Source organism: Anopheles marshallii, chromosome 3 (assembly GCF_943734725.1).
Source record: "Anopheles marshallii chromosome 3, idAnoMarsDA_429_01, whole genome shotgun sequence".
NCBI lineage: Eukaryota > Metazoa > Arthropoda > Insecta > Diptera > Culicidae > Anopheles > Anopheles marshallii.
In genome coordinates, this window is record NC_071327.1 from 30140317 (window position 1) to 30158854 (window position 18538).

An 18538-nucleotide genomic window follows, 5' to 3' on the forward strand; every position below is an offset into this window, starting at 1 on the left:
GCCACATGGTGTAACCGGCCCCCAGTCTCCCTCGCAGAACGATGCTTCATTGTAGGATTTGTGCAAACGCGCTAAATGGCTCTCTGTTTACAAATCGTAATAAAGCGCTGACAGACCATCGGTAGTCGGTGTGAGAACTCGGTCGGCCGTGCAAGCGCAAGAGAGCGCGTAGACACTAGCAACACTCACTCTCGTGAGTGTCTCGGTGTCGGGTTCGGGTTCTCCCAGTCGGACCCGTATCGGAACTGGCAAGGACACACGCAGAAACCTTTTCCACGAGTGACAGTTCGTGTTCGTTGGTTGGCTTGTGCAGACAACTTCCGCATTTCCGGTGGCCATAAATTCCGGACCAACCTTCGCCAATCTTTTGTGATGGTAATGGTGGTGGTAGTGGTGGCTTATGGTGATGGGTGAAGCAAAGTGCGGTAAGGGTTCGCACTTTTTACGATTCAACACAAATTTGCTTCACTAACCAGTAAGATACCATCGCTAACACAAGGATACGACAGAGTGCAAAAGCAAAAAAAAAAAAAACGGGGATACTTTTTCCCATGCGGACTGTTAACGTGTGTGCTCCTTTGTGGGTTACGGTTGCATCCTTATTGTGGTTGTGTGTCTCGCTGTGATGCATTGCATTGCGTGTGATAGTGCCCGAAGTGTAGCTAGCAGAGCAGTGGCAGTAATACTTCTGCAATTTACTGCAAAACCCTTCTCTTACTAGCACAACGGGAGAGGGATTATGTGCTGTTTTGCAAAGTGCAGCCACAGTAGAGCAATGCATTGCTGCATAAAAGTGCATCACTATTGCTAAATTACTAGAATAGATGAGTTGTGTGTGCTAACAGCAATGAGATTTATCAGCGAATTATGGTTAAAATTTTGCATATGAAAATTCAACCATAAGCGCCTGTATACTTAAAATGGCCCCAAGTTTCTACTAAAACAAGCTTTGTGCATGCGAGTGTACGCACAGTATATCAGCATGTGAAGGCACTTGTCCAAACATTCCAACCACCGAACAAAACAGACATCCCTTTTCATCCAATCAACGCTTAATTTTCCTCACCATTGCCTATCGCTCCGGCCAAACAGTTCCATTCATTCTTTTGTTCTCGATTTGTTCGGTTTGTTCGCTCCAGCGGAAGCAACGGTAGACGACACTCCGGTCGATGGCCATAATTCGATTACCATGTGAATCACCCCATCCGAAAGCAAAACAACAAATCCACTCGCATCGGCAAATCTGTAGGTGAAAGTAAAACCAAAGGTCGGGTTGGATTTGTAAAGCAGAGGCAACCACACACCAAAAAAAAAAAAGACCCTCGGAATCTCCTTCCATGGTAGTGTAATTGTACGTACGTGTGTCTGTGTTACGGCCGATGAAGTGTGATGAGAAGCCTAGGACGGAGCGGAACAGCCGTAGGATAAGCGCAACCGAGCGAAGCGACCCCAAAAATGGCCCCGAAGGGATCGAAGCTGATGGGATTGCTAATCATGTTTTTATGAGCGCAGGGATGCTTGCCTCCTTTCTGCACTCCCATTACACCCCTGAGTGGCTAGTGGAACATTAAGTGGAACAACGGCACACATCTCCATTCGCATCGCTCACCCAACCGGAGGGACTGATGCAAACGAAGGGCATGAAGATGCGCATGAAGTACGGGAAGCTGTTCATATTCTTCATGATCTGCTTCAACCTGATCGTGTTCTACTACTCGTGGAAGTACTTCCTTACCAGTGGCCACTACCTGGCGGAGTCGCTTACCGGTGGGGACGGTTTCCGCGGACCGGGAGCACTTCCGAGACGGCTTGGCGCGGCCCCCGATTCGATCCCGCTCGTTAGCTACGAAAGCTCGTACCGGGTTGGTGATCCGGGCGGTGCCACGCTGAACCGGATGCGGCTCAAACCCACCCTCACGGAGGACGCCGATGGACGCCCGAACGCCAAGGAACGTGTGCAGCATACGAACGGATTCCTGCGCAAAAGTATCACGTTCGTGTTTCGTGACTTTTACGACTTCGATAACGATCTGCTGCAGTCGATCGGTAGTGTGACGGCACTCATACCCGGTGTGAGTGTGTTCGTGATCGCACCGGAGCTACCCTACCCACCGCTCGACATCTTCAACCCACCCGCGTCGGTTGGGACGGGGGGGAATCATAGCTCGGGGTCCCGTTCCACCGTACCGGCCTGGTTCACCGAGGGCAGTAACGTGCGCTTCTTTCACCTGGCGTACGATGTCACCAAAACGCTCAAGGATACGTTCCCGGTGCTGCATGTGACCACGCGCTACGTACTGTTTATGCCGGACAGTGTGCGTCTAACGGGGCGCGGTTTGCTGTCCCGGATGTTGCGCGAAATCGACACACCGTCCGGCAGTGAGCTGTTGCTGCAGCAGCATCAGCACTTGCTGCTGAAGCAGAACGGGCACGGTGGTGGATCGTTCGATCCGAACCGTAAACCGGAAAGGCGCATCGTTGCGGTACCGTTTGGCTCCAATGCGAAGGGTGCTGCCAACTGTGTACAGATGCAGCTGGATCTGCCCAACTGGACGCTGGAGTACGTGACCGGGAATGAGACGGACCGATGCGATATGGTAAGTAGAATGATGATGATCGCATAAAAAGGATCTTGTGTGTGTGTTGATGATCAATTTAAGACCATATTATACTAATCTTTCAGGAAGTTGATGATTACTATTTGAGGAACATTTCCATACAAATCTGAAAACTTAATTGTGCTAATTTGAGCATCGTTTTTGAAGTTAATAATGTTTCATTTTTGTGTTGACGTTTTGCAGTGTTTCTCAGCCCTTCTCAAAACTGTCTCAACAGCTCTGAATCTCACCACCGTCGATTTCAATGATTTCCGTATATTACATATTAACATAGCAAGCGATGATGTTGACATTCATGGCGTCTGTTTCGAGTTGGGCTGAGAAACACTGCATTCACCTTTTAAATAAAAAAAAACACCATTTACAGGATTATTAAAACTAATCAAGGGGCAAAGTTAAATAATAACAATCCTCTGTTCTATTTTCTAATTGTGGTGAAAGTCATCAGGAACACAAATGACATCGCCTGTCCGTGCAGTACGTTCGTTTTGCAGTGAGAGTTTTTTTTTTATTTCCACACGTTATCCATAATAGCCTTAAGCACACAGCAATACACTGCTGGTTGGCCCATTTCATGGCTCACTTAATTTGATTTATAACACGCAATCATGGTGAACCATACAATCATGTGGTCGATGATTCCGGTTTCGTAAGTTTTGCGTCCCGTTCGGGAAAAGGTACACAAACAACATCGCCTCTGTGGCCATGGACTGTGGTACTGGTACCAACCGACCGATTATTCGATGTCTTACGAAACTAATTCAGGCTCTCGGCTTTACCATCTAGCGTAGCGCAGTCCCATTTCATTCGGGCAATCGGTGTTTAATATTCCCGCAAGGGCCATTAAAGACCTAAAGACCAAAGCTTACCATTCCAGATTCCATATTAAACTTTTGGCTTTTAAACATTCATTGGTTTCTTAAAGTAAGTGATGACGAAATGTAAATCGTATCTGAAATATGGTAAAAGTTTTTTTTTTCTTATTTGCCTTTGGAGCCCGAGATAGCTCACAGTTGTCGTTCCAGAGTTGGTCCCACCAAACGATCAATTTTTGCAACTTTTATGGTGGTGGGGTCAATATGGTGGGTCAACTAATTTAGCCTAGATTTGTGATCATAACTGATAACATTTAAATGTTAAATGATAAATTAAATATAATATAAATTAACGGAGTTGAAAAAAATCTCTAAAATAGCTCTAGATAGGCTTTAATAAAATAATAAGTTGTTGACTTTAAAGGAGTCATGGTCTCATAGACTGGAGTTGTCTGCCTTTGAGGACTTTGTCCTGCTTAAAACTATAACAAATTCAAGGTTGTACTTGTGTGCTCTTCTTAATGTTTGGCTTTGTATGCTTCCATCCAGCCGGTGATAAATCAAGACAGGTCAAGAACGACAATAGTTTTGCGCCACAACATGCAGAGGAAACTGGCGGGACATTTTCTTGAGCGAAGGTCAATGTTCAAAACTGTTTTATTGCCTTACTTCACCATAACATTCTGTCGAAATGGGTAGCGATTTTGCTTCATTGCCCATTCATTTGTGCAATCAGCGAAAAGATCATTAATCGTCTAGAAACCCATAGACGACTTTGAAGATAATCACAACAGAATTTTTCGCTCTTTTTTCAATAAAATTACAACATAGTAACATTACAGCGAATTTTAAGACATGTCTATTGCGAACAAAGAGGATCATAGTTTTTGTAATGTACTTGATGGGTCATTTACAGGGAAAATAGTCACTCTACAACATAGATTTTAATAAATGAAAATCTTCACCCTTTACTTAACGATTCCCATTAACGAAAGCTAAAACCAGTAATTAAAGATATTTTGCATATTTTGAACACAAAATAAATAAAGCATTGGCGGTGCCGGCCGAACAAAACCACGTCCACCGGACCATCGTGTTTCTTGTGAGCTTGCGGCCACCATCCATATTTATATACTCTTTGCACGATTCAACGACCGGCGATATCATTACCGACCGGTTTTGCATACCAAACAGCATCGTCAAATTTCCATTATCCATTTGTGGACACCATTTTTAGCTCCTGTGTTAGTGAGACCCGAAAAGGAACGAAAGGGTACCATTATTCCTTCCTCCTTCGTGTTTGTCACCATGAATATTTCCATGGTGCAATATATATATTATTATTGCGTCATAAATTCTGAACGCCAGTGTGCCACTGCCGCTACCGGCTGTGCGTGTCCGTACCACGGTCCATACATCCGAATAATGATGTGCGAATGTGTGGTACACGGGGTACACAACCGAAGGAAAGCGTGTGCTTTTAAAATATGCCTGCAATGGACAGCATGTTCATTGGTTTAGTTCGATGAAAAGATAAGCCACGTGTAGAACGCGCTCCCGTTCGGGCCACGTTATGCCTGGCAGTGGAAAATTATGGGGATGATGATAATATTCCAAATTAATTTCCTCAACGATGCGTAGCGCAAATCTAATTTTTATTTAATTTTTCACTTACGCATAAATTTTCTGAAGGTGAGAGATTCGGGAGAATGGGACGATTCGTTATACGTGCAATTTAAGCAGGGACCGGTCGGGCTAAAACGTATCAACGATTTAGCACCGAGTTTGAGAATGTAAATCTGTACCGACATTAATTTTGTACTTATAGTACATATTGTATTGTATTGTACACAAGTAATGGACAATATCAATTTAAATTTAACAAGAAAAGCATGATATTAATTATATATTATTTTAAACGCAATATATATATCATATTGCGTCATATAGATATCATTATAACTACTCATATGTTGATATCATTGCTAGTGGATATCTATCTTTATTCTATTAAATATTTATTTAACTAAATACTTTTCATCCTTATCCTTCCTTTGCTGTCCTCAAGATTAAAACATAAATCTATTTGACCGGTTGTTAAATCTAAGTTTAACCTTTTAGCAGAACCCCGTGACTACGAACGAAGTGTTTGTGCAAACTTGCACACGAAACGATTCATCTGCAACGAGTAAAACTGTTCGAAAATAAGGTCAAAAGGCCAACACGGACACCGTAAAGAAACGATCGGTTTCATTTTTCCCATCAAAGCATCCCGTGCCACCGTGCCCTTGCGCTTGCACGGCACACTTGATTGCAATCGGGTGTGCAACAGCACTGCTCCAGACTTTCGGCCATCCGAAAGCGGTCTCTTCGCACACCGGACGCCATCGTTGTCGCTGGCACCGTCAATCTGGGACCGATGGCTTTCAGCAGCATGGCTGCACGATGGCATCGGCTCTCTGTGTCTCGATGCGACAAATTGAGGCATACGGTTTTGCTGCCACTTTTGATATTTCAACCTGATGTACAGAGCAAAAAACTATTCCCAGAGAAAAAATACCTCCCTCCCGGCAATGATGTGGCTAGTTTGTCTTGCTACGGGGAATTTTTTTATTTTCCATTTTGGTTAGAACTTCGCACAATGGTAGCTGCACAATACTCTACCCATAGTCTCCCGCTTTTCGGTTGCTGCACTCACCGTGCTTCTACCGTAAGAGGCCAATCGGAATATAACGTGTCCAAATGATACCTTTCCGATTGTATCAGCCCGGATGGAACATTTCTTTCTTTCGAACGCTGGAAATGCTGTCACGCTGCGCTTGAGAAACTGACCTGACAGTTGACGGGGTTTTCCTCTTCCCCTTTTTTTATTATACGCGTGCAATCCCGCTGGAAAAGGATGGACAGTCCACAGAGCAAAGATGGAACAGACTGTCAGGAAAAATATTAATCATGCCACAGTCTACTCTCTCCGCTACTGGAATGTTACTGTTAAATTGAATCCTGATGGGAAAAATGGTTTCTTTTTCTGTTGTTGCTGGTGTGTCTAGTAAAGAGATTAATATTACAAAATGTGTCTGATGAGATGGGGCAGCATTTTTTCGTGAGTGAAAATATATCTGAGGAAAAGGCGGCGTGAAACTACAATGCATTGTACTAAACAATAGAGCATTTTCCCTTTACTTGTGTACTGTGGCGTTATAAATCATATGTCAACTTTAAGTCAGCATCCTCTGAGGTGCCTACCAACCATCTCAATCTTTCTTTGCATGGCCTAAGAGGATATCGGACAAATGAAAGTTCATTCTGCAGCAAATGCTTAATCAGGGCTTAATCAAAGATGCAACCATGAATGTGGTATTTGTTTCATTAAAAGTTCAAATGTATATAACTATCGGTTCATGACTTGAAGTATCTTACAAATAAATAGTTTTATCAAGGGTCATGTTCCTTATAAAACCTTCCACTAAGAACAATTTTCAAATTCGCAGTAGTTTTTAAGCCATTTAAACATTCAAATTTGAACGATGATCACGACGGCAGGATAGTTTACGACATTTAATAAAGTACAGTACACTTCCATCAATGAGAACGATAGAATTGGTCATTGTGCATGCTTTTCCTTTAACCCAACTGCAATCGTTATGATTAATTTATCTCTCAAAATTGTGTTCTGAATACTTAACACACATTGAACTGTATCCATGACACATAGCACGGTAGGATTAAAATGACGATTCTTTAACATTTTAACAAATTATAATTCACTTTGCGAATGTTCATAACAATCACATTTTGGTATACTGAGTGCGGATAATACTGCTAAATAACTTCCTTTCGCTTGTTGCACAGGTAACGATTTGTTTTTTTTTTTTCAATGCTGTCAAAGAGTTGCGTGGAACTGTCTAGTGCAGGGCTTGACTACCACGCACTTCAATCGGTTTCTCGATGTAATCGTACTCGATGTAATCGTGCAATCCAAATTTGATGAAAGTACGAACATCATGTAACCTGTCTTGTACAGTGCCATCATCTGCACGAACAGTTCGGCTCAACACGGTAAAAGCTGCACCACCATGAAATCTCCAATGATGTTCGGGAGTTTTTCTTCATCTAGTTGATACCAGAGGCAAACCCTGTGGTGCTCTTTCCGTAGAAATTTACACAATTTTATTCCGTTCGTTGGTGTAAACTTCCCGAAATGCATTTCTTCAACGAAATTATTAGTAAAAAAGTAGTAATGAAACCAAGGACATACTAAAACATAAGTGCTCAACGTCGAAAAAAAAACCAAAGTTCTTATATTTTTAAGCCAAATTTGATACATTTCTGTATATAAAATTGGCTACGTTTGGCAAATCTGATTCCCCGCCTAAACTGATCCAACGATCCCTCCATCCATTGGATCTCCTCTATACGCTTTAAACGGGAATAAACCAACGTTCTACTTAGGAAACGACTTCATCAACTGACTGACTGCAGGCGTGCGAAGCACCAGTGCCACATAACAACTTCCGATGCTGAAGGTATTATGATTTTTGTATACATTTCATATTCACCCAGCATCGTTACAGCAATATTGACTTTCTTCCACAATAAAATTCCCCGTTCTCACACGAAGGTAGGGCGGTTGCCACACCAGAGGCATCTAGCGCTGGAGCAGACTTGCCACACCTTCGTTCGAGCCCTAAGCCACTGCAATCAGATGCGACAGGACAGGTGCTTCAAGGCACAGTTCTTCATCCATCCTCAAAAAAAAAAAGACGAACTCATTCCTCCGTCACCGTTCGTTCACAAAACGACTTCCCGTTCGGGAAGATGCTGCGGCAGCTTTCGTCTGCTTTCCTCCTTCCTGTTGCGACGAAACAAACTTAATATCTTTTTCTCGCCCCTTGCGGGGCCTTTCTTTCTCTTGGTCTCTTTACAGTTCAAACAGAAGCACGCCCTCCTGGTCGAGACGGAGCTGCTAAAGGAGATGCCCGACGCACTGGCGTCCCCCTTCCCGGATGTGTTCTACATTCAGGCAAAGCTTGCCGGCGTCAAGGTTCGTACCGAGTATTACTAACGCCATCCGTTTCCGCGTCCATCCGGCCCTAAACGGCCCCGAAAACAAAAGCCAAACAACAGCAGCTAGAACAGTTTACTGTGCCACGTTTGCCACGAACGGGATTCCGGGAAATTGGTTGCCACGTTTGTGATTGTTTCGCTCGGTTCCCCGTTTGCCAACACCAACGCTGAACGATTGTGTTGCCGGAAGTGCAATTCCGGGATATGGTTACGACGTGGTGTAGTTCCTTTCAGTTCCGTTTTGTTCCGTTCTACCCATCTGACCGTACATCATACTTTCGTTCATACTTTTTCATACAATTTCTTGCCACTTCGGCATGGTGTTTTTTGTGTGTATGTGTTGCCTATCTTCCGGTTTCAATTTCGGACACCATGAGTCCTCAAGTTTCGTGAAGAAAAATTCACCCAGCGCAGACTTTTAGTTCGGTTCGGTTAGTGAAAACACGGAGCAACACCATCTCGCATCACATTAGGCATCGAAGCGTAAAATCATTAAACGTTACGAGCTTTCCTGCCTTGTCTCGAGCTTTCGCCCCCTCCCCCTCAGAGCCTGTCTCGGTTGCGTTGGGACTTTAGCTCCGTGGCCATTTTGGTTCATTCGTCTCGGCCCGAAAAACGTCTATCCCTCTCTGGAAACCGATTAAGCGACGCACCACGGCTGCAGCCCCTTTTGGGGTGTAGATTTAATGCCCTTTTGCCCTTTGTTGCTGGAAAGGGGATGAATAGGGGGCGGGACGAGCGGGAAGGTGGTTACTTTTAAGGTGCTGTTCTCTAAGCGATTTAGATTCGTCCTATGGGTTTGCCATTCATGGGTTCATTCTGCTTCAATGCGTTCCGACTGTTTGCCCCTTCTTTTCGGCACCGCCACAGTGTGCGTCACGATGGACATAAGATCAATCTGCTTTCTTTATTTGCCAACTTTTATGTTTGTTGCTATTTACATCAATTTTAACGCTACTAATTATCTTTCTTTTATTTTGTTTTAAAGTTAGTTTTATTTAGGTCATATTTAACTGTACTTTGTACTCTTTTTTTCATTAATTCTTTCATTCTTTTTAAATTTATTTTTAAAATTGCAATATTAATTTTTTGTTTTTTCATTAGAATTGTCTGGTGCCGCTACCATCATGCCACTAGATAAACTAGTTAAAAAAGTGTCAATATAAATAAAATAACAACTAAAGTTTTCTGCAGAACAATTTTAAATAATGTTAAACTATACACACAAAATGCTACTTCACATATAAAGACAGTATCATAATTATGAGTTACTCGATGTTTTAAGAGTAATGATGTGATGTTTAAAAATGCTGTTGGGTTTTGATAAAAAAATAAACAAGGGCAAATTGACATTTATAAAACAAAGTTATAAAGAACCAGAATGTCATTGCACAATTATAGCAAACAAATACTACTTAGTGGATGAATACATAAAACTATTTGAAGCTTATTTCCGCACATTCATTCACAGCGTTCTTCCCAACAACTTTACCATAGTGCGGCACTCGAAACCCGTACGTTAGCTAGTCACATTTATCACAATCTGGCTTACCGGAGGAAGAACGAATGCGCGAGACGTGGGCTCTCCCACACCCCACACCAGCACTACAAAACGGGACCCAAATTTTGCCGACCAAACAAATAAAATGGCTTCCCCGACAAAAAAAAACCCAATTCCTGCGCGCCTGGTTGTGGTGCCGGGTACACCGTGCTCCGTTCAAAAGAACCGAACAAAATGTCGACCCCCGTTGGCAAATGGTTATATGAACACTTCATCTTTCTGTCCACCATCCCGCATTCGGTATTCACCGCAGGAACACTCCCCGTTCCCTTGTTTGCCCGCCTATATAAAAATTCACTTCCCACACGCGTGGTGTACCTGTGGTGTACGCAACGCTTTTGTGTACGGCTGGCTGTGCGGCAGTACATTTGCCAGCCACTACTTCCGACACGCCAAATTTCACCATCCAATTCTCCTCTTCAGGTGAAGAATCCGAACGATTCATGCGTGGTTTTTGTTGGTTTGTTTTGTGTTCCTCCCCAACCAGCCGACATATTTCTTGCTTTTCACCATTTAGCTGGCCGGGAGTTGGTCCTGACATGACGAATTTAAAAATGGTAACCACCGTTCAGGTGAATTCCATCTGACGATCGTTTAAGGATGATGGTTTCCACGGTAGAAGGAACCGGTTAAGCCGAACGCTTGGAAATTGTGCTCCAAATGAAACCAATGTGTCACTTGATGTTTTAGAGAACCATTCGTTTTTGTTCCGAGAACCGTTTTTAAGCTAATCCTTGAAAAGCTTTCCCTTTTGTCGTCATCCTTTGGGCGCATATGGAAGAGCCCGCTGTACTAGTTGCGAAAGTATTGATAGGACAAAAATCGCTGCCTTGAAGTTATTCGGAGGGGTTTTTTTTTTCAGACAACCTTTTCCTTTTTTCAACAAAGCTCTCGTCCTTGCATTGCTTGTTCGATGACGTGGGAAGGTTATTTTTTCCCGCTTGTTTCATTCTACATTCTACCTTCAAGTGCTAAAGCTTCGGCGCTTAAATGGTTCTTAAATGGTAGCTTTTCATGCCGGTTGTAGCGTACTATTCGATAGCTATTTTGTGCACAAATACTTCCACCCATCTATATTGCGCTTCATTGGTATGGGATTCATTCTCAGGGTAAGTTATCAAAGGAAAAATGGACCAGAACAGCGGCAAAAAAAAAAATCATGGCGCCAAGTCAATTTGACCTCGACCCTTCGAAATGCCGCTCGCATAAAGATGAAAACTTTGGAATGGGTTCTCATTCTGTAAAGGAATGTTATGTACATTCCTTTCGCGATCATAAGGCACTGTAAAGCACGAAAGAAGGTCTATTCAAAGCCATAGGAAAGAAAAGCTTAAGGGGTTTGCCACGTTTTTAATGAAACATGGACAGAAACCAAATCCTTGCTATTAATTATTGAAATTATACCTCATTTATTTATAAAGGTCTTCAATAACTTGAACAAAATTGTTTGTAATGAGGGATAAAAATCTGACATACGACAAATCTTTATGAAATATAAAAATACACCCATGAATGTAATTAATAATTCATCATTTTACGAACAAACAAAACGAAAGATTTCATTCAACTTTCATTTGTTTTCTTGGATTCTTTTTCCATCTTTGTTAACTTCTTTAGCTTTTCTTATATTAACATTGAAAGTTTCAATGTTGTTTCATAACTGTGAAAAAGTTATTTTAAATACTTAAAATATTGTTTGTTAGAATTTTTATATTGGAGCGGCCCCGTGGTGTGATGGTGGCGGCGCCGGTCTTTACACGAACGGACCGGACCAAAATCTCGTCCGGACCAATCCCTCGTACCAAGGACTGACTAATGCGACCAACGCCGTTCTAACGAAAACAAAAAAAAAATTACATTAAATTCAAAATATTAGACCGAATTGAAACCGCACAAATAAAGTCCCTCTTAGGCAAGGGTTCAATATCATCTCTCTTTTTTCGTACTCTTCAGTCAAATAAACATAAATCCAATCCATCAGGCCATTCCAGGAAACAATCTCATATTTCCTGCTCCACCAGAAAAAATATTTCTTCGCAAAATTTAACGAAAGTTAGCCTCAAGTAAGTGGATTTGTGTGTAAACGTCTCAAGCGGAAACGGCATCCGACGCACTCATGCTGCTAACGCTCATATCCATACGCACAATCACTGTGGTTGACGGGCCGCGGCATTATGTCATGGGCTCGTTTGCCTCCGCTCACGGTGAGCTAATTTTAAAAGGTTTCAGGTAAAACCTCATTTCCTACACGCGCAACATCACGCATGAAGTGTCCCGGTTTGTGCGAAGGAATGTTGGATAACAACTGGCTGACAGGAAAGGATAATAACGAAACCAAATCGGATAACTTTCCCGCCCCAATGATGATGATCATGACGATGTTAGTGGTAGACTATCGAGTGTTTGAAAGACGTACCCAACGGTGACGATGAGAAAGCATCGTCAAGAGTCAAGTGGCACCAATTTTACTTTACCCCCCCTCCGTCAAAACGTCAACCCATCCAAATATATCCATCCTTTTATCCGTGCCATTCATCCATCTCAGCGCCCCGAGCTGAAGTGCACACGTATCTTAAACTTTATCGCTTGACAACTTGCCCACAACTTGCCACTAACTTTAAGAAAGGGAAGACGAAAAAGAAACTCACTCTCAGACAGCTTGGAATCCTTTGCTGGCGCTGGAGTTTTCCTTCAATTGAAGGATAAACACGGTACTGCCGTACCGGCTTGCCGTAGCTTCCGCTAAAAGTCCTCTAACAACGGTTTTGACGGGCGAAACGCTACAAAAACTCCGAGTTACCCGGTATTATGAAGATAAATATTTGAGTTTTACGATGTCAGCCACGTTACTGTGTTACCCCCTCTCCACCAAAACGGTAGTGGAATGACCTTGCCGAAATGCTGCCTCTCCTCCCATGGAGTCCATGGATCTTACGCGAAGTGAAGAAGTTGAATAACAAAGAAAGAAAGCAACAACATGCCGGCAGCTTCTCCATGGATTGCTAAGTTACGGCTCCTGATGTTAGAGGGTGGGGAAATTTATGAGGAAAGGAGGTAAATGAAGGGGAAGGGATGTTGATGTCTGAAAAACACTCACCAGAGAGAAACAGCTTTTCCGACTCTGCTCTCCCGCTCTATCTCTCTCTCTCTCTTTCTCTCTCCCTCTCTCACTTCCTATCTTCTTTCACATGGCCTCCACGGTAAAGAAAAAGCTCAAACGTACATCACAAGTACAGCCCGAAAATGAACTGTCCCGTCACAGATGGACTAAAGATAATGGAAAAATCGGTTCACTGGAGCAAGGAAAAGAAAGCGAAAAGAAAAGGCAAATAGAAAACAATCCCAAAAGCAAACAGTTTTCATCCCGAAAACAATGGCTAATGAAAAACCACCTTCCAACATGGGACGTCCCAACATTTCATTGCGTCGCTAGCGTACGGTGGGCAGGTTCACATGCTTTCTAATTTGAGTCCTCAACCACCACCACTTGCTTACCCGTTTGCTGTGCTTCCATCACTATTTATTCTTCGTTAATTTCCTTTCCTTCATATCTGGGTCAGCAGGGAATCGGAATGTTTCCGTTAGCAGCTCATCAGCCTTGTACCGTCTTTTTCATCAAGGACTACTACTTAAGAGAAGATACGGTATTAGAAACAATAGAGAAAAGAAAAGCAATTTACCGTCAGTTGGAGAAAAAAGGAGAGCTTTGCAAATATTGCGAGTGACGCAGTCACGAGAGCAAATTTAGTTTTTATAAAAAAATTGAATTATCATATTGTATTTTTCGTACCGTATGAAAGCATTATCTATTTCATTAAAATTATGTACTGTTGTCAACAAATAGAACTTTTTATAGAATTGTACTTTTCTGCACCTTACCGTACATGCTTTACGGAACAAAGCGTCATAGTAGACTTTTCTTTTCTCGCCAAATCATATCTCGTACGTATGCAGTTCGAAAACCCTACTTAAAACTTCGCCTACTGCCATCACAAAGGAATACAATTAACAATTCCACGGTACCCCGTCCCACTCCGAATGCGAATCAATGCGCCCAATGATTATTATGCCTGCCAACGGCACTGCTTTCCCAAGCGGTGTTGATAACGATGCACACCATTGTTGGGTGAATTTAATTTTCGCCTAACGATCGCTTTGTACATACATGGCGTGCGGTTCGCCATGTGCGCTGTTCTTCATTCCGTGCAAAGCATAAAGCTGTGTACAAGATGTTCCGTTTGGCGCTCATTTGCCAGAGCGAAGATGTTTGATATGGTTGAGCCGTGGGGCGTCCTCAATGGCATGAATGATGACCGGCAAGTGTATGTCGGGGCGGTATATTTGCAATTCAATTTCAAGGCACTTCACATTCGTACGCGAAACGGCGATACGAGCGATGGTCGTGCCTTATGGGGCTAAGCATAAGTAAAAGCTTTTGCCGCTTTTCGCTTCCCTCATATGGCATGCAAATGGGACAACAATTTTCCGTCACGTGGTTTCGTATTTTCGGGGAAGGGCGTATCGCGGTCACATTGGGTTTATAAAGCAGTCGGTAGACAAGATTTTGATTGATTGAGTGGTGCCTGTGCAAATCAACCGACGAGTACGATTCCATTAATAGAAGCTTTTTAATACAGTATATTATACGGTATGTTGAATAAATTCAGTACATTTGCGATCTTCGTCTACTGCAAAAAAAGCAAGAATAGTTTTATTTTTTTTTATCTATCGTATTGGTGATCAATCATGCACTAAATTGACTAACGGATGAAGACAAAATACCTCGCCAGAGGCTCTAACCGTGAAAAGATGCACCTGGGGAATATAATATCAGTTGATGATAATGATCTTGAAGTAGTAAACGAGTTCTGCTACTTAGATACAATCGTAACTTCGGATGACAACCTAAACAAATCCGGAGGAGCACTGTGATGGAAAATCATATCTACTATGGACTCCACAACCTTACATAACGCAGCATATATTGCACCCTGCGTCATTCGGTAGTCCTCCATGGTAATAAGTCTTGGACGATAAGGAACCTTGGCATCTTCAAGTCAAACATCCCACTTATACAGAATACCCAATAACAGTTCATTCAGAAATAGCAATATCATTGCTGTCCTATGCCTGATTCGTGTCACAACTCATCGCTATCGTAGAACGACTTTTAAAGTCTTCTGGATTGCCTCAAGATAGTCATCGACGGGTGGTCTGCTTCACAGACGAGTGCTAAGGCATATTGATACTAAACCACCAAGACACCTTTGACAGACACTGTGTCATTGTCAGAGTCAGATTTAGAGAAATGGTCAACAGCCTTCTGTCCATATTCGACATGTGAGCAGAGGAATAAAATGTAGATGTGGCCATTATCATATGTGAACTATAATGTGGAATATTCGTTAAACACTGCTTCAATATTAACAAACATAACATGTTATCAATAGCGTTGAGTAAGTTTTAATGACATTAGATTCGTATTGAACCAAAAACAAAATATTGTACTGCAACTATCAGATCAAAAGTGAGTAGAACCATACAAATAGCTCATATAATGTCTCAATTTCGCCTCCATTTACCTACCCAATGTTGCGCCAAATTGGTTTAACGCATTTGTTAAGAATAATACTCACATAAAGGTGCACATTTTCTTAGAAACACACGTAAAGCATACGAAGCATAAGCACCTTCCATTAGCTAGATTAAGGCCACGAGATAGCGAAACGATAACACGCAACCCGATCAGTCTGTCTGGGTTGTGTGCGAGCGCTTTTCTTCCTAGGAAATCGAAACCTATTTCCCTTACATCCGGGTTCCCGGTGATGGCAAACCGGGTTGAATATCGTTTGCATCGGAAAGGAAATTTGCATTCTTTCCTTCGATTTCGGTACCGTTATTATCCTACCCAACAACAAAAAAAAAACAGCTCGCTCGTTCATTTTCATTCTCCAAATTGTTCTCCTGCTCCAGTGTTTCTGGTGAACCGAACCCGACAAAAAACTATTCTGGCTTCGAGGCACACGTGAAAATTGCAGCACAAATCGATTTCCTACCACCTAACCATGTGTGGAAAAAGGGGGAAACGTACCCAAGGAGGGCCAAGACGACACCAAACAGTGAGGCTACGCAAGTCGAAACTCGCATCCAATCGATTGATCCACTTCGCTCGGCAAACAAAACCACAAAAATCCATTCCCCCGTTTTGGGTAGTTCCGTTCCGTTTTTGTCGTTATCTTCAACACGTTTGTCTTTGCTTTGCTTCCGGAAGAAATGGAAATGAGATTGTTTTCCCCGGCCCAATCATGGCACGGTGGAAACTCCGTACGCCGAAAGTTCCACCACTTGTTCACCATCACCAAGATCTAATATTTCGCTCGTTCTGTTCTCTTTCGCATGGTTCGGTCGCTTTCCTGCTTATCTCCGGCACCAGAAAGTACTGCTGAATGGAGCATTCCAGGATGGCCGCAAGCTGTTCACTTCTTATCACACGAAGACGAAACGACGCAACCAGCGCAAGGAACAGTTTAAGGCACTGTACCGCCGGCTGCAGGTGAAGAAAGTGATCCGCAAAAACTATCTGTACGATAAGAGTCTGGGTCGGGGCGGTGGACCGGCACCGTACGGTTCGTCGGCCGCTGCCGCCAGCGCCCGGCGCAAGTACGTCAAAAGCTACGAACACAACAATCAAACCATCTCCCTGCTAACGGAGATCACGTTCTACGGGTGCGAGAAGCAAACGCGTAGCTGCATCGGACAGGTGCACAATGGACGACCGTTCTATCGGTACCTTGGCCGGAACACGCCACCCTGCTGCATGGAGAAGCTGAAAGCCGTCTTTCGCCACGTGGTGGATGAGTTTGAAAACGTCGGCATTCGCTACTGGCTCGACAATCGGGCGCTTCGTGATGCGATCGAGCTGAAAGGGCTATCGCCCGATGCGTACGAAATCGATCTCAGCTTCAATGGGGACGATGTGCAGCGTTCGGTGGCGTTACGCAAAGCCCAGGCCCGCCCGTACACCGACGAAGCTGGTTTCCATTGGCTGAAAGCAACCGACGGACACTATTTCCGGGTGCAGTTCTCCAAGGTGAACACGATCGCCGTCAATCTGCTGCCGTTCGATCTGTCCAGTGGAGAGTTGGTGCGACCGAGCGGATTTTACGGTTGGAAGGCACGAAAATTTTCCGTGGAATTCCTACACCCAATGTCCACGGTGCTGTTCCTCGGCAAACCCATCATGTGTCCGAACAATGTGATAGAGTATCTTGAGGTGAAAAAGGTAAAATAGAAGCCAAAACACTGGTACTGGCGAGCAAATATAGGTAGCGCTAGCGTTCGAGAAACGAAAGTATGCAAATGTAGGAAAAATTCGCAAAACAAACACATGGAACAATGTAAATAATAACTCGCAACTCATAAGTGCATCTCAAGGAAGACACCAAACAAACCAAACTAAATTGAACACTACGTAAATTTATTCCTTTTTATATGCGTGCTTACATTACTTTTTCCCTCTCGTTAGGCTTACAGCATAATAGTGAAAGAAATAAGGATTTTGTTTTTTGCCATCGGAATTTATAGAACAATGTTTTATTTGTATCAAAAAGGTGCGCTTTTGCAAATGTTTACGTGATATGAAAACGCGTAAAACGTTAAGCAAAGATTAGAAAACCCGTATAGCGAATGTGATAAATTAACGTAAGCAACTAAACACGAGATGATATATCAAATCATAACAATAACACAACACATCACTACTCTAAAGATCTGCAATTGTTAACCAATCAGCAAAACAAAGAAAAGGAAAAAATTAAAACAAAAAATCTACAATTCGCAATACAAAACCAGTCAACGCTGTAACAGAGAAAAAACAAGCAAACCCCCCAACATAAAGCCCATTTTGTCAATTAGTGTTTGGAAAATAATGAAACATTAAGCGAAATCCCCAAGTGTAATACACACGTACAATTTTATGAAAATTAATGATAAAATCAATCAAATCAAGAAGAGCACAACAAAGCATACATAACATATTTGACAAATAGTTGATGTTAGTGATGATGATAGTATTTTGTTAAATATGTTATAATATTAATCATATCCTTTCTTACAGAGTCTTCTCAATGATTTTACTAAACTTAACTTACGTATGTTACTTACAAACAGTTTTATAAGCCGTTTTCGTTTCCATCAAATGGTGCTAACAGTAATACTAACAATGTTCGCTTCATTTTCTACTTTATTATAGAAAAATCTGTGTTTAATGGAAATAAAAAAAGAAGTAAAACAAATCTACTAACCACAAGGAGAAATAGATAAATAACAAAACATATTAAAACATACTTCCTTTTCTCCCTCTCTTTCTCTCTTGAACCTTGCATTCAAACGCGTAACAGATACCTGTGTGTACATGTTAGAACTGTTAGAGAATAAAAGTAAAACAGCTTCCTCCAAACTCATTGCAAAACTGTTGA

The 18538-nt window shown here is 42.5% G+C and overlaps 1 protein-coding gene across 1 annotated transcript; it reads left to right on the top strand.

Annotated features, from left to right (window-relative positions):
* Positions 1–1625: 1625 nt before the first annotated feature.
* LOC128714009 (ribitol 5-phosphate transferase FKRP) lies at positions 1626–17352 on the top strand. Its single transcript, XM_053808886.1, has 3 exons — positions 1626–2597; positions 8361–8477; positions 16495–17352. The coding sequence occupies exons 1-3, from the start codon at positions 1626–1628 to the stop codon at positions 17350–17352; spliced, it is 1947 nt and encodes a 648-aa protein (XP_053664861.1).
* The last annotated feature ends 1186 nt before the right edge of the window (positions 17353–18538 follow it).